We start from the raw sequence: 16,982 nt of genomic DNA, 5'->3' as shown, positions 1-16,982 counted from the left end.
GATTGTACGTCCGTGACAACGAAGATCGACGACGAGAGGTGTACGGGGTTGCCTGGAAATGCGAGTCGGTCATTTCGAGCAACCGTGAAGGTAATAGGATTACGCGAGTTGAAAGTCTCGTTTTCGACGACTCTCAAAGTGAATCCAAACGATTCTCCGATCATCGCGGTGTAATTTATCTCCGTTTCGACGAACGAAATACACCATTCGCGCAACAAAAGTGTCGATGGAGGTACGCTCGATGCTTCGCGGAGAATCGCGAAATCGTGGACCCTTTGAAACATTTTTCGAGTCACGGTACGCGGAGGCGTTTCTTCGGAATCATCGGTCGGCGCTCGACGCGCTGTCCGCTCGATTTCTTCGGAGCGTGTTCGAGAGTTTACGAGGGGTCGGGCGCCGCGTACGGGCTCGTCGTCGGTGTGTTATACGCGCGAAAACGGCGGAAGCAATTCAATCGGAGCTGGTTGCGGCGAACAGCTGAGGCACTCGGGCTCCTTTCGTCCCTCTCCACCGTACCCCGCGACGAGCTCGTTCCGCCATCGTTTCGCCCGTTTCTCGTGCGACCCGTATGATTTACGACGCGGGGACTCGCGCACGTACGACGATGTAAGTTAAACGGTCCTCTCACGCACGCCGCTTCCTCGACCGTCGCGGATTTACCGCGTGGCGTGTACGTTTGCGCGCACCTCGAAAAAACTGCATCTGGACTACCAACGAGCGTTTCTTACACGTGGAAACTCGAGGCGAGTTTCGTTTCGCTGGAACGTAACGACGAGATTCAATACGACCGGTTCTTAACATTTTTGCGCGTTCTTTGTTGGCGAAATTAAAGAAAAAGAACTGAGATTCCACGGGTACACCAGCGTAGAGAAATTATTCTATTCCGATTGGTTCTCGTGTGGGTATAAATTACATACGAAAATGGAAAGTTTGCGTCGTCAGCGATTGCGTGAATTTTGGATCTATTGCAAGTATAAGTTTCTATGCTCTCTTTCGTATATGGAAAATGTTCGAAGACTCGCGCGACATCGCCAAGAATGTATCGACACTTTTAATATTCGCCACTAGAGGGAAACTCGCTGACCGTTTCTCGCAAGTCCTCGTATCGGCTCCGATCGGTATATATACGATCGCTCCCGATCTCTCAATATCCCGGAGTATGAGACCGACGAACAAGGACGGGACGAAACTTCCCTCCTTTTCCTATTTCAACTCGCTCATTGTTCGTCCGATACTCGCTAGAAGGCGCCACAGGTATATATACGTGATAAATAGTAAACTCTTTTAAAACGACGTGTTCTTCGGCTCAAAGCTTTGAACGCATCGTGTGTGTAGAACTCGGATTTCTGAATTTTAAAACACGACGAGAACTACCCATGAGTAAAAATAATATAGGACGCGAAGGGTCGAAAAGGACCCGAGAAACGCACTCGATTACCGAAGAAGACCTCGGTGGAAAAATTGGTCGAACGAAGTAGGCAGATGGACGACGAACGAGCCGGGATTAGAGAAAAAAAGGGGGTGCTGCTGCTCTTGATTATCTTGGACGTTGGAAGTGGCAGACGCGACGATGGATACGACGGGGAGGCGACGAGGGGGTGGGGGCGGGGGGCTGAGAAAAAAACACGGGAACTCCCCGGAGTTTAATGCGAGAGGCCGGTGAATACGTGGTCGGGATTTTTCGCGAATCGATTATGGCAATTCAATCGGGAACGTCGGAGCGAGAGGGGGGAAGGGGACGTCGGAGGATTTGTCGTTTCGACGCGACGTCGGGGATGCGGTTTATCCGGACCTCCATCCGCGTCCTCTCGGATGTTCTCCATCCGTCCCGTCGGAATCCTGGGTGTTTTCTTTCCGTTTCCGGGAAACTGGATAGCGACGGGGAGCGTGAAAGAGATTCTCGCGGGGGAAGAAAAAAAAAAAGAAAAAGAGAGGAACCACGAGCGAAAAGAGAGGGAGGAGAGAAGCTCGCAAACGGGCGCGCAAGTCGGTCGAGGCGATTCGCGCGAGTTCGGAGATTAAAGCGACCGAAAACCCGTCTACGAGAAATTTACATGCGTCGAACCAAGAGGAAGGAGCAAAATAAGTAGATTAGACCGCGCTGCTGTGCACAAACTAATATTGTCGATTGACGAACGAATAAACACGAGTCGTCTCGGTAATAAGCGGAGCTGATATTCGAAACGAGAAGGAAAGAGGCGCGAGTTATACGACGCCGGTAGAGTCGATAGACGACGAAGAATCGAACGATTCGGAAGTCTCGAACGGCGGGGAGCGTCGTCGCAGCCGAGGCGCACGGAAAAAGAAGAAAATTGCATCGTGGGGACTATTTTCTACGCGTTCATCGGCAACGTACTGCGTCCGGAAATACCGGAAAATTTAATCGTCGACGCTGGATCCTCGGTATCTCCCCCATCTTCCGCGAACGAGTTCGCGAAGCGGTATTCCACGAATTCTATATTAAAAACCCGCGACGAAGACAAAAGAGCCCGCGAAGACGACCCACGGCGGGGCCCTCCCCCTTTATTTCCTCCAATCACGGTGGCCCTCGATCATTTTAATCGATCCACGACGCGCTCCGTTTCAAGAGCGAGTCCCGACGCAAAGCGCGAAGAGAGTCATCCGCGCGTGTATTCTGGTTTCGCGCGTGCGGCTGGCCGGGACCGTTCGAATCTCCCTTTCTTTGGCACGCTCTCTCGCGTCTTTTCGGAAGTTTTTAATTCCCAGCGGTCGCGTATCGGACGCGTCGGAGCAGGAAATATGCGACCTTACTAACGGCCCCCGACGTTTAAAGCGCTTCGCGCCGTAATTTTCTTGATTAAGCCGAGATACGTGGCGAGTTGCCAAGCAAGGGTAGGAGAGAGAGAGAGAGTGAGCGAGAGAGGAGGAGAAGGGAAAGCGGAGGTCGAGGGCGAGGGCGCGAGTGTCCGCTCGCTCGTAAATAACATCGCGAATTAAGCGTGTAATTTCCGTGCGAATTACGAGCGCGCGGGAACTCCGGCGGGTCTCTCGTGCTCGATACTTTCGTTGTTGGGAAAAAAGGGTGTAAAAAAAAAGAAAAAAAAGAAAAAAACGGGGGGAAAAAAGAGGGTCGACGATGGAAAATTTATGATCGCGGCGCGACGACGCGTACCTGACGGAGTCCGTCAACGTCGGATACGGTCAGCGACGCGTGATCGATGCCGCGCGCAAATCCGATTACGCGACAACATTTTTATGGCGTTCGTCGTTTTAACGCCTTGTAACTCATTCGCTTTGTCAGCCGATGGATGATACGTAGCGAGCGGCAGCGGACACGACGGGGTAGGAATCGTTTCGTTCGCGTAAGAAAGGAAACAATATCGTCATAGTCGTCGTGGTCGCGCACGCAGGAATCGTTTCGTTCGCCTAAGAAAGGAAACCATTTTCGGCGCGAAACGAAACAATATCGTCGTCATCGTCATCGTTGTCGTCGTCGTGATCGCGCACGCGCGTACAACGCCGGTGATCGCCGATTATAGGCACGCTGGAAAACGACCTTTCGTCGAAGATTGAGAACGCGCGAGATCCGGTACGCATCTGTTCCCGGTGATTGATGCGTAGATTGCGTTCGCGCGACGCGCACCTGCGTCTCCGGATCCTCCGCTTCGTTTTCGGATACCCGAGGCCGCGCCTCTCCGAACGAAAGAAGCGAGTTCTTTTCTCACACTGGCGCCGGGGAGAGGCTCGTGTTTCGTTGAACCGTGTCGCGTTCTTATTTGCCTTCCCGATGGAATATTGGTTCTCTGTTGCAACGTTCCGTCCGCTCCTGTAACGCATGGATTTACGAAAAACCGCGTCGAATGTGCGCGAACGTTTCAAGTGGCATAAGTTCGCAAATTAACGTTCACGGTACCACGTGTCAAATTTGAGACCTTCTCGATCTTCTCGTTACGTCGATCCACGGGTAACTGTTACTGTACAATTGGTTTCTATGGTAAAGTATAGCGGACAATCGTGCAGCGTTTTCAACGCAATCTTTTCCGTACTATTTTCAAAAATTCGAAACGCGACGCAAACTATTGAACGGAAGAACGTTCCTTCGAGCTCCGCGACGAACCTACAACACGTTCCATGGTTCAAATTCGAGACCTTCTCGATCTTCTGGTTACGCTGATCCACGGGTAACTGCAAACTGTACAATTGGTTTCTATGGTAAAGTATAGCGGACAATCGTGCAATGTTTTCAACGCAATCTTTACCGTACTATTTTCAAAAATTCGAAACGCGACGCAAACTATCGAAAGGAAGAACGTTCCTTCGAGCTCCGCGACGAACTTGCAACGCGCTCGGTACGATCTTCAACGCGCGCCGAAACGGTTACAAGTTTTCGATTCGGAAGGGGTTGAAAAAATTCCGCTCCTCGTTCGAAAATTTCCCCGAGGGCTCACGTGGGAACGTTAATTAAATCCCGGCGATCGAGCAGAGAATTCCGAACTATTCGCCGGTATCGAAGTTTCGGGGTGTCGCGAGACACGGAAACGGGCCTCCGTGTTCCGAGTACCGCGACGACAGACTGTTCGCGTTACAATTCACGAGCGCGAGCGTTCCACGAGATTGCTACAAGTGTTCCCCGGTGTTCTACGAGTCAACAATACTCTTCGGAGCTCTCCTTCCCTCAAGAATAACAAGTACTCTTCCGGTAGTCGCAACAAGTGTATTCGCGACGAGCATTTATCCCGTGTAGGGACACCGCTACGGAGAGGCAATCTCTTTTTATCTCGATACTTTTTCAAACGTTGGTACGTCGTCCTTGGAGGCGAACCAGCGCGTATAAACGAGCGCGCGCGTTTCTACGCCTCGAAAGACGTCCACCCCTCCGAGGGGATAAATATTAAGAGATTTAATTAAGTAGACTTTCGAACCGGAGAAGAAAAGTGACGCACAGAGTCCGGGAATACTTTCTTCCGGCTACAATTTTCCGGATCCCGGTGTTGACTCTGGCGTCTGGCTGTCGCGAAAGTATCCGAACTTCTCTCTCCCCCCTCTCTCTCTCCGCAGGCGAGTTACTTTCCCCGTTTAAATATTTGACCGAGTGAAATAAGTTTCTCGCATTCGAGCTGCCGCCCCTTCGCGCACAGGGACCGATCGATCGGTCATCCAAGAACCGTTGCCAATTATACCGGGAAAATCGCGGCCCGTTTTCACCGTGGGAAACGAGTTTCGATCGTCCGCTCGCGATTTCGTCGAACGACGGGGTGGCAGTTCCGCGCGGCGCGTCGATAAAAACCACAGGGTGCCTGGTAAAAAAACAGCGGGCACGCGAATCCGAGCGATCGCTCGTCATCGAAGTTCCGGTCCGCGGCTGGAAGTCGAAACGGGCCGTGGAAATAATTAAAACGATCGTAAAAGTGTAAATGGAACCGAATGGACCACGAGGAGCAGCGCGACGATCGCTCGTACTTGTCGCGTTTCGCGATATTTCACGATCCGTACGCCCCGTGCTAAATCGTCGCCCTTTCGATCGAACGATAGAGACACTTCGTCCCTTTCGATCGAGGTAATCGTTGGGCGAACGTTTCGTCAATTTTGTCGAGTAGGACACAATTTTTCCATAAGCGAAATCACCGTCGAGATCGGATACCGCTTCGTCTGACCACCGACGCGTCCGATACTACTGCGTCTGATCATTGACGCGCCCGATACCACTGCGTCTGACCATCGACGCGTCCGATACCACTGCGTCTGACCATCGCTCGCCGTTTCTACTGTGCATCTTGGTAAAGAACGTCTCGTCGGTACCGAATCCGTGTGATTCGTTATCCGAGACAATAATTACTCGAGTCTGTGCTTCACAGAGGCGCAGGTTGACGTTACTACACGACGAATGACCTATCCTCTTGGAAATTTACCACGATCGGCTGTTTCGCCTTGGTAACAAATTTTGTCGTCGCTCCGTTGTTACCGTTTGAAAGAGCAACGTTCGCGTTCCGCGGCTGGCACGCGGTGTCCACTCGCGTGTACCATTAGCCTCGGTCCATGGAGGCGGCGATTATTCGGACGTAATGCCTGGCCGGAAGTCGGCGAACGGTTGATAACCGGTTCCCCCGAGCCACCCTCCCGTGGTCCACGGCCCTTTCTATTTTTTATGACGGGGTCGACACGGCGGTCGCGAATGCTTGCACGCGCGGCCCGCAAAACGAGGGCTCGGTTCTCGGGAGAGACGAGAGACGAGGCTGGCTCGCTCTCTCGTTGGTATTTCCAATTTCACAGAGCGTGGGTTAACGAGGCCCGAGGGCTGGAGAAGTTAGGGCGCCCGAGCCCCTGGAACGTCCCCCGTACCCGCCAAAAGTGAACCGGTACTGCCGTTACACACCTCCGCGCCTCTCCTCTCTCTCTCTCTCTCTCGCTGTTTTTCGGGCCGCGTCTCTGTCCCTCTGGACGCGCACCCCTTTAAACGCGGTACCCTATCGCGCACGGGGTTCCGGCACATTACCTTCGCTGATTACCGGGCTGCCCCGCGGAGTATGTCACCCAGTCACCCTCGAGACACATACCTTCCGGAATCCTGCGACCCTTTCCTACGCTCGGTTCCGTATCTGCGAGATAGGCATCGCGGGAAGCGTTCGAGACGAACGAACGAAACGACCGTCCGCTTCGTCCTCCCGAGATTTAAGCTCTCACGGTTCCACGTGGGAGGAGGGTTCGCACGCGTCCGATATTGGATTTCGCGCCCGTAAAAAGTTTATTATACACGCGAGGTCGCGTGTCGCTTTCACTCCCCGCCTCGCCTAGGATTCCAAAGTATCGGAGAATTTCGGACCGGAGGAACGACCATCCTCCCCCTCCCTTTTTTCCCTCTCTCTCTCTCTCTCTCTCTCTCCGCGTGTTTGCGTAATTAGATTTTTCGGACCGGGATGGAAATTTCGGGGTGGGTTCCGCGAAGGCTGAAACGCGCGCACCAGGAATTAATTCAAAATTACGGGCAACGGACGGTACGCGGGCAGTTATTTAATCGTAATTAGAAGTATCGGTAGACTCGAGGCTCGTAGCGGAAAATTACGCGTGTAACGTTTCCGTTGGACGGTACAATGTGATTATTATAATAAGCGCGATAAATTCGCGGTGCACGATGCTCGAGTCTTTGAAGCCGCTGGACCCGGTTTTAAAGGCGGAGTCTCCGAAGCGTGCATCGTGTGCCGAGCCTTAAGGGATCCGTCTCGTGTTCGGGCTTTAATTTCGCGCGATATTTGACATTTTCCAACCGGAGAATGTAACAAATCCACGCTGCTTAAACTCTCGGAGCAGCTTTGTCAACGCTTCGATACGCGAATCGTGTGTTTCTTCGGGACGAGGACAACCATTGGAATCTAATTAATTATCGTTGATAAATCGTGAGCGGCGTAAGGACTCGCGAGGATCGAAATTGATACGCGGAGCGTCCACGAGATGCACGCGCGCAAGTTGGTCCTCGGTCTTTTGGTCGATCGTTCGCGTTGTTTCTTGTCGCGATTCGCAGTCGTTTCCACAGCGTATTTACGTTCGATATTTAGTCCCAAACACGCGAGTATTCCCTTTAAATACCAGTGTAAACGAACAGCGCGCGAATAAATAGCGAGCCCCGAGCGAAGGACACTTCTTCACCCGGATCACGTAATCTACAACGTAGCGACGCGATTACGCAATATGCGAGGTAAATAAACACGTCGATGGTCGTAGATGTCTCGAGCCATCGTTCTCGAGAGGTCAATGCCGAAACTTCGAGCCATGTTACGGTACCGGTCCGAAGGTGTCGTTACGAGCCTCGATGTTCCGGTAACATCGAGTAGGTTTCGGTCGCGGACGACTATCGCTGAAACGTAGTTCTCTTTGGGTTGCAGAGCAGCTCAGAAGTTGAACCTCTCGTCGAGCCCGCACCGTCGGCGTCGTTCCGGCGACGAGAACATCAGCTCGGACGAGCAACCGATCTTTCCAAATGGATACGCGGCGTTGCTTCTCAGGTCGCTGCCACCGGCGCCGCCCGCTCTCCTCAGGAGGATAGGCGTGAAGGAGCTCACCGGAGTCGGCAAGGTAAGTTCGTTACGCTCAACCTTTCTCTTATCGCTTCGCGACGTGGACTGATTACGGCCGAGTGCAGCCATTTGCACCTGCTGCAATTTTCAACGCGCGTTTAACCCTTACGGTGCTAACGGCGGTTGCATTCATTCGTCATCGGGCGTATCTTAGCGGCGACTGTAGTTCCTCGTACGCTCGTTGCACATTCTCGGTGACTGTAGCTCGTTGGACATTCTCGGTGACTGTAGCTCGTTGCACATTCTCGGTGACAGTAGCTCGTTGCACTCACACTGCATCTTCTCGTCGACCGTAGTCGCGCATCGTATCGTTGACTCTTCGATCGCGGATACGCACTGCGTACGGAGGACTTTCTCGTCCATTGCGCGTAGATACCCATCGAACGCCTATCGTTGTTTATCGATCGATCGACAAGAGTCGAACCGTCGAAATTTCGCACCGATTCGCAACTTTGTTCGCACCTGAGTTATAAATTTTCTTCCGAAGCGTAAAACCTGGTCTCAAGAGGACAGACAGAGTGGCGTATTCGCGTCCATGTCGTATCGAAAGGGTTAATCGGCGGAGCGCGCAATTCGGTCGGTCGAGCGAGGCCGGAAGCGTGCGCGACTTCCGGTTGGTCCGTCGCTTACCGTAAATCCGCGCGCGTTTCGATCCAACCGCGCGGAAGAACGCCGCGAGCGAGATACGAGCGCGTTGGCGATCCCGAGTCCATCGTATCGCATTCCGTCCCGACGCCGGCCGTCGTGCTATTTCGAGCACACGGACGTCCACGGTGTGCGCCGCGCGGAAATCTCGGCCGAGGGGCGGCCGATTTGAAATGCAGATGAGCGTCTCGCGCCCGCTGTAAGCCGCGCGGCTGTTCCTTCGCCTCGCTCTTCCTCTTCCTCTTCCTACCGTTACCTCGCACGGATTTCCCACCATCGCGACGTGTCCTTCTGCCCCATCCTCCCTCCCTGCCCCCGCGGTCGTCCTCCGCTTGAATATTCGCTTTCGAAACGAATTCACGGATTCACGCTCGCTCGCTCGTCGAAGCGGTTTTCGGCCCGAGGATCGATCCGAGAAGACTCCGAGTCTCGATAGCGAGTACCGCTCGAACTTCGAACGCGAAAATGAAAGAGTTTCGAGGCGTCGTTTCTCGAGAAACGATAACGATTCGTAACGCAGGAAAGCACGGATAATTTTAATTGTTAGGCGTTTGGGTATCAATTTTCCCGGAATATTTTCCCTCCGTTTGAATTGTACCGTCGTTTCGTAGACGTGCTCCGTTCTTGCATCTCGGTGGTAGAATTTTTATTTTCACTCGGTACCGCGGTAAATATAAATTTCGACGAATAATCTTTCGTGTTCGACGAGGCGGAAGACCGACTCACTTTCCGTGTAATTGAACGAAACGCAACAAAGGTGTTCTCGTCCATAAATTTCGGGCGCGGAAATTCCCTCTCTTCCTCGGAGTGGCGCCTTTCGAAAAGTTTTCGAGGCCACCGGTCCAAAGGAACGTTCCGGTTGGGTAACCCCGTTAACTCGACCCCTGTAAAGAAATACCCTCCGTTCGCTACGGGCAGAAGTGACGTCTAGCCCGCGGAAAATGTGTCGACGTTGTTCCGAAACGCGCCATCGCGTGTCAGATGCTCGTAGAAGCCACGGGGAGAAGATACTATTATTTAAAAAACCTGACGCTCGTTACATCGCGCAGACTAGACGCGAACCAACCCCCCTTTCCCCCTAGGCGCGGAATAAAAGCCGCTTCGCGGCCGCGCGTAAGCCGACCGACGGAATTGTTGGAAATTAATTCATCAGAAATAAGGGCTTATTGTTTACCGGTCGGTAAAGCTAATTAAAACGGGTGAGGTCGCGGGGGGGAGGGGGTGGGGGTTGGAAACTCGCAAGGGGTGGGTGTTGGAGACGTTGCCGCGAGAACGGCGGTCGGTTCTGTCTCCTTTAAAAGACGAGCCACATTGTTTCGCCTCCGGCTTTATATAGTAAGCAACCGAGTACCTGCTTTCGTTTGTCTTCCCTTCCACGTTCCTTTCGTTTTCGGTGCACTCGCAGCGACGAGCTCGCGCTCGCTCGGAAAACGGAATTTTCCACGGACGACGAGGGGCCAAGTTCGGTTACGAGAACGAGAAACGAACGACGTTGCCCCGTTCCTTCGCCCGGAGAATAAATCGTTCGTCCAGCGTGAATTCTTTTACCAAATTTCTCCATCCAACCCCGTGAACTTTATCGTTTCGAAACGGAAACTTCCAAGTGTACGATCAGCGGACTGAATCGAAAGGTAGAGATTTCTATCTCGAGGAGGAAGATGGTCGAATACACAGGGGGGGGGGTCTCGAATCCGGGGTAAAATCGATTCTAGAAATCACCGTAAAGGAATACTCTGTTTCTCTCGTCAGTGTACGCACGTTCGTACGACGCGTTGAACGTTGCAGGAAGCCGGTAAGTCGACAAGTTTGCGAAATTGTTCTCTTTCGTCGCGTTGAATCGCCGTGTCCGTGTTCCGTTGGAGAATCGTAGCCTTCTCGTCGACTTATCGGCTTCCCTGTGGTACCGTTGCGCGATTCGTCCCGTTGAGAAGATCGTTCGACGCTCGTCGACGGTCGAAGAGCAGCTTTTCGACGCACGATCCTGGAAAAGCACGGCCAGCGGGCCCGATTCGAACGAAATCGAGCGGAAAGCGATCGATGTTGGAATTAGACGGGGAACATTACGGTTGCGGACGCACCGATAGAAGCACCGGCTTCGCCTCCGTAATTATCGTTTCTATGACAGGCGGGCAAGCGGGCAAGCGCGTCGAGCCCAGCCGAGCTACCTCACAGACAGTCGAATATTTAGTGTCTCTATGAAGAGAGTAATTAAACCGCCGGTAGCGCGTCGAATACCGGCGAAACGCGGCTTTGCTTTGGCTTTCTGCTCGTTTAGTCGGTGCCCGTGTCCGTTCTGCCCGTTTTCCCCACCCTTGAGCTTCCTCTCTCGCATGTGCGCGTTTTAACGGACGCAAGAGATTTCCCTGCTCCCGTCCGTTCGTCCGTCTCTACGGATGTCCGTTACCTTCGGTAGTTCCGGGGCCGGGGCCGCGTCGCTGTCGGCTTCCAATTTGGCTTCCAGCCGGAGCGGCCGGTTTCGAAGCGAAGCCGACGCGACAAAGCTTCCTACCGCTCACGGTCTCCTCCTCGTTTCGGAGCGAACTGTCTTTGGTCGCGCGCGAACCACCGTGTACCACCGAGCCGGTGATTCCCTTTTCTTCGTCGCGCGCGACTTTGCGCGGATCGTGGACGTCGCATCCCCGCCTTTATTTCCCTCGACGACCGTCCTTCGATTTCCTCGCGCGACGTGCTCGACATTTTCACGCCGCCCATCTTCCAATATCGTCCTCCACTTTCATGAAAAATTACATCAACCGTTCACTCGGTGCTTTTCGAGTAGAATGTTTTTCTTTTAAATATCGTGGTTTTTCGAGTCCTCTTCGAGCCACCCTCGAAATTCATCGTTTTCCTATAAAGTTACCGTGAGTTACTGTCCCGGTCAGGGCCACGAGTAGCCTTATCGGTCGCGAGTTTTCTATCTTTCGAAAACTCGCTTTCCTATCGTTCCATCGCCGTATCCCTCGAAGCCCATGGTGCTCGGAGTCGACCTAGGCGAGCAACCCTCCGGACCCAAACGTCGCTACACCACACCGGGGTCCGACACCCACGTTCGAAGGGCTACCACCGCGCTGATTCGTGTATTGGATTACCGTTCATTTTCGCGACGATAATATATATCGTCGGGCGCGAGAAAACAGAGACCCTCGAGACAAGCGGGGAACGAGACGCGCGACTCGACGATGGTATTTTCGCTGAAATTCTTGCGTAACTCGCTCGCTCGGAAATCAATGTCGCTCCAACCGAGGCGTAGTTTTTCGATGCAGGTAATAATGATAATAATAATTCGTACGAGCCATGACCGGTGGAGAAACGGAATTATACTCGAGTACGCTCGTTAGTCGGTTCCGTGGACTCGAATCCCACCCTCGGAGCGACGAAGACGTCCGAGTCGACTACGGAGGCAAACATCCCGATTTCCGGCGAATCTCGATCCAATATGCGGCTCCAATCTGCGAAAGAAAAACCGTGGCCACGAGGAAGATCGAGGGGCGGGGGAGAGGAAGGGGGCGTTGCGAGAGGAGGATTCGACCAACGACTCCGACAAACGCAAAGTCAATAATCCATCGAGGGAGGGAGAGGAGGAGCGTGATTTTTATGGGCTCGTACGACCGTGTACCGAACGATTTTCTCCTCTTTTTTTTTCTTCTTCCGCTTCGGGTGGTTCTCCGCTCGAGGAGGCGGACGAACCGCCCGGTGGACGGGACGACGGACAGAAAGGGAAAATACAGAGTTGGCCGGAATCGTGAGAGCCGGACGAAATGAACCGTGATCGTCGGTGGTCGTGGTTCCCATCCGGGAAACAACCGAGAACTCTCTTACGGATCCGATCGTCTCTAAGACAAAGAGACGCGAGATCCTCCCCCTCCTGCGCGGACGTATCCCTCGTCGTTCGATCCCCGGAAACGAACAACGGGGGTCGGAAATGAACTTTTAAAGCCGAGCCGACCGGAACGCGATCCCATGGAAACTTCTTTCGCGTGGAATCGAGCCGAACGCGTTAAATACAACGAATAAAAATCGGATCGAACGCTCGCGAGGGACTGTGTCGAATAAATACGTAAAGTGACTTTGGACGATGAAACATTCTTCTCTTCTCCGGGAGAAAAATATCCGATTCGAGATCACGGACATCGAGTAAGTTCGATCGATATATTTTCGTAAAGACGAAACGCGACTATTCTTAGTAATTCGGCGCGTACGGGAAGCACGTCGGTACCCGGGAAGTCTTTTCATGGGTGGGAAAAGTTCATCGGCGAATCCATCTCATCGTTCACGGGCCATTGAACGACGACGGCCACCTTCCCCGGCGGTCGAAACGGGGGAGAAGAAAAAAAAAATCGCTCGTCCCCGGTACTTTGTTAACGAAGTTTGTTAACAGCGCGCGACGAGCTTCTGGCCGAGTTCGTTCCAATCAGACGCGGTAATTCGTTTCTGCGACGGATTATTTCGACGACGAATCGCGAGCGAGGCCGTAGCGAGGATCGAATTTTAGCACCGGAGGGAAAGAAGAAGGGTAGCCGGCGCGCGTCCGCGGCCCGCCGGCCAATCGGACGCAACCGTACGGGGAGATAGATTTATAGGGGAGAAAGTGACCGTGGACGCGAGGCGCGGAAACTTTTCCGGGAAATCGTTTCGCTAATTCGAGGGAATTGATGTGGCGGCTCGAGCGGAGGGAAAACGCCCGCTCCCTCCGTGGAGGAAGAAAACTTTTACGAGTTGTTACGCGCGAGCGAACCGCCACCACCGCCGCCGCTTCCCCTCGATTATTCGTTTATTAATAGAGCTTTCGAACGAGATCCTACGTCCGAGTATTCGGCCCGTTTCATCGTCTACCGATGTCCCTCGTACGACGCGCACGGTCTCTTGTAAACGTCGTATTTTTTCCCTCGATAGTAGTCCTCTGGATCTGCTCTCGCTACGCCGAGACAGTTCGAGAAATCGGTAACTTCCACCGTAAAATTACGATAAGGCCGTGAAGTGCGTTCTCTCTACGAATCGCTCGTGAACAGGACGATCGTCTCGCCAAGAGACTTCAAAGCTGGGTGTTGCACCGAGGTTTCCAATAGGAGAGATTTTGAATAGTCACGACCGCCATGTTCGTTAACGAATCGTCGTGTGACGTTTCTATTCGAATCTGTACACATACACACTCTGTATACGTATATTTACTTATTATTCCTTTGCGTTTGCAACTGACCGCACGGGTCGCTCAATCGTCGGTCAGTTGCTCGTGAAGGTACGAGGGTCCCCAAAATTGAGACGCTGCGTCTAACGAAAGAAACATCGAAGTTTCTCGTAGAACGTGGAGTATATATAGCGTAAGAAAGACCAAAGTCCGTCGCGACGCGGTTAGCGCGCGCGAGGATCGATCGATCGTCGTTATCCTGGTGTGCCCTGGGGATAGGCGCGAGGACATGCGCAATTTGATCGAGGAAGCTGCTGACCAGGACGCGCCGCGGTCAGCGGTTTAAACCCACGCGTTTGCCAGGGTTTATTGAAATGTCCGGTCTTAGGCGGGCCGGTCCGTCGTCGGGAACAAGACGAAAGGGATGCCGGACACCCTCGCCGGGTTAGGTTCTCGGCTCCCTTCGACCTCGGAATACCTAACGAGGACTTTTGATTTTACCCGTAGCCGGGGACTCGGGGAAGTTGCCCGAATCCTGGCCAATTGCGCGTGTCATTAGACGGGACGAGTTGATCCGTTATTTCCGAGCGAGTAACAACCGCGAACAGATTTCGCGGTAACGGATCTCTTTCGTTATCGTCGGATCGTAAAGCATCGCGATTACCGTTGCAACGGCGTGAATATTCCGCTCGATTCTCGTTCCATTGTCCAACTCTTCGGATCGTTGTGCCTAAACGGAGCTCGCGCACCATTCCGGGATGGACTCGTAACCCAATATATCCAAACTCGAACACCTACTCGATCGTTTTCGCTTTGATCCCGAATACTAGTCCGCGTTGAACGCGACGGATCGTTGAACAGGTACTGTTCCCTCGATCCGGTGATAGTTGTCCATTTCGAAAAAATTCTTTCGACGTCCAATTAACATTCGAGTTGGCCCTCTACGCGGCTGAAAAATAATCTCGCGGCAGTCTTCTGATTCGATTTCGCGCGATTCCGGTCCGATAGAGGACGATAACGAGGTCTCGCCGATGGGGTTATTTTAATAATGAATTAATCCGAGGGGCGTTATAGGCACTGGGAAGACCGACGTGGGGTGTTTGCGGACGGTCCGTAGGGAGCACGGGTACCACGCGGGCCACGTGGTACCCACAGGATAATTGGAGGTCACTGCGGTTTTAGGGACTCCTCTTGGCCCCCTTCCGGGCCGCGCTACGGAAACCCTTACGTACGAGCTTGTATGCACGGCTGTTCGACTGCTGGCATTACCCGGATTCCTGATTCGCTTTGCTGCATAATAATTAAGGATTTTGCGTGTCGTGATAGAGTACCGCGCTACCGCAGGCGCACTAAGACTGGTCCGCTCGAGGAAACCGTATCGCAACCGGTTACATAGAAGCACGGTTGGAGCTTCCGTGTAATTATACCGAGCGGAATTACCTGCGCAGCGGTGTTCGATGTCCAATAAATGGCGAGAAAGTCGAACGTTGTACCATTATCGGAATATAGTTTTTTTTTTCCCTCCTCCCCTTCGAACGGAACGAATTCCGCGAATAATAGACCGGTTCGCCGACAGAAGGGGTCTAAATTCGTTTCGATTCTTCCAGGATACTCGTAGCCGTTGCTTTGCTTTGCGACGCGATTATACGAACCGGTAAATAATTGTCAACGGAAAACATTTCGGTTTCTTGGAATTTCACAAAAGTCGCGTTACAATTCTAGGAATCCGTGCCATTTCGAAAGAGGATGGAAAGGGAAGGAGAAACGCAGGGTAGTAAATAACATTGATTTTATAAATTTGTAAGTAACTGTGTTCGTTGACCTCAATTTTACCGACAAGACGTACATTATTCGTGCCGCTGTATATTTAAATCGCGCCGCGTTAATTCGCGTACTATATATTGTCTGGCCATGGCTGGACTCGTCCACTTGACGTCCAACCACGACGAATGTAATCCCTTCGGTCTTTGGTTCTTTTCGCCAAGAAAAGTATCCTTCCCGTTGACTCGATCTGAGTAAACCTACAATACAATATTTATAATACACAGCTTAATTTTAATAATCGCAATAATATTCTATCTAACCTATACCTTTGGCTCTAAAAGTATCGTTCCAAATGCTTCTAACTAGGTCTCTCGCGATTCACCGCGTTACAAAAATTGTAATATACCCGAGCAAAGAGCATCGCAATGTTTCCAAATCGACGGTGGGTTACGCGACGTATGTTATTTCAACGAGTAAATCACATCGTAGCGAAAACTAATCGTAAAGTCCAGTTGCATGAGAAGGTAGGGTGGATCGGTCGAGGTTAAAGGTCTCGAGCGGGCGTGCCGTTCGTTTCGAATTCCTGTACGAGGTTCCGGCGCGCTCGGTTGCTCGCTTTGGCGTTGAAAAATTCCAAAGCTGAGCTCGAGTTTCATCGTGGCCGCGATCCCCCGTGCCGAGAACGCGCGTCGCGATTGGTACTCGCGCTCGCCGGATCACGCCTCGGCGGATCGCGACACGTTTAATTTCCCTGCGTATTGTCCTTAATTGAAGTTGCGAAACAAAAGGAAGCTCGAGGCGCGCGAAAGGCGTCCCTTCGCCGCTGGGAAGCGAAACGTTTCCGCGCGTTTCATTAGGGGGCCCTTCATTCCGGTCGACAGCGGGCCGCGCAACCCGCTGGGAGAAATATTTCAAAATGAATTTCTGTTTAATTCAACGGCCCGGCCGAGAAACCGCGCGCTCCCGCTCGCCGACCATACCTGCTTAAATAAACCAATTAGTAATTATCGCGTTACCCGATGCTCGACCGTTCTCCGTCGTCCAAACGGCGAACGTTCTCTTTCCGTTTCTTTCTCGAAACGGATTCGCGACAAACTAGTCATTCGGGGGAAATAACCTTTAGAAATGTAACGATGTAAAAACGTAATGGAAAAGTTGGAGCGAAAGCCACCGTCCGGGTTGCGTGCGGATGTAATTGCGCGGGCCACGATGCTCCCTGGACGAGGCTAAAACGGGCTCGAATGTCCTGCAAGTTTTAAATACTTTGAACAATTTTTAATCCGAAACTCTGGCGAAAACATTCGGACGATCTCGAAACCGCGCGATCCGATGCAACTGGAAAGTCCAGGATACTTTGGGCATTCCTTCGAAATCTTTCTCACTCTCTCCTTAAATTTCAAAAAATGTCGATCCCTCGC

General features: G+C 52.5%; 1 protein-coding gene across 1 annotated transcript in view; it reads left to right on the top strand.

Annotated features, from left to right (window-relative positions):
* Positions 1 to 16,982, top strand: part of LOC143150368 (uncharacterized) — a 311,591-nt gene that overhangs the window by 165,551 nt on the left and 129,058 nt on the right. Inside the window, exon 6 of the mRNA XM_076318592.1 lies at positions 7,839 to 8,028. Coding sequence (XP_076174707.1) covers positions 7,839 to 8,028 — 190 coding nt within the window. The remainder of the gene's footprint in view (positions 1 to 7,838; positions 8,029 to 16,982) is intronic.

The sequence above is a fragment of the Ptiloglossa arizonensis genome, chromosome 8, assembly GCF_051014685.1.
Source record: "Ptiloglossa arizonensis isolate GNS036 chromosome 8, iyPtiAriz1_principal, whole genome shotgun sequence".
NCBI lineage: Eukaryota > Metazoa > Arthropoda > Insecta > Hymenoptera > Colletidae > Ptiloglossa > Ptiloglossa arizonensis.
Note: the sequence above shows the minus strand (reverse complement) of the source record. Positions and strands in the feature narration are given on the sequence as shown.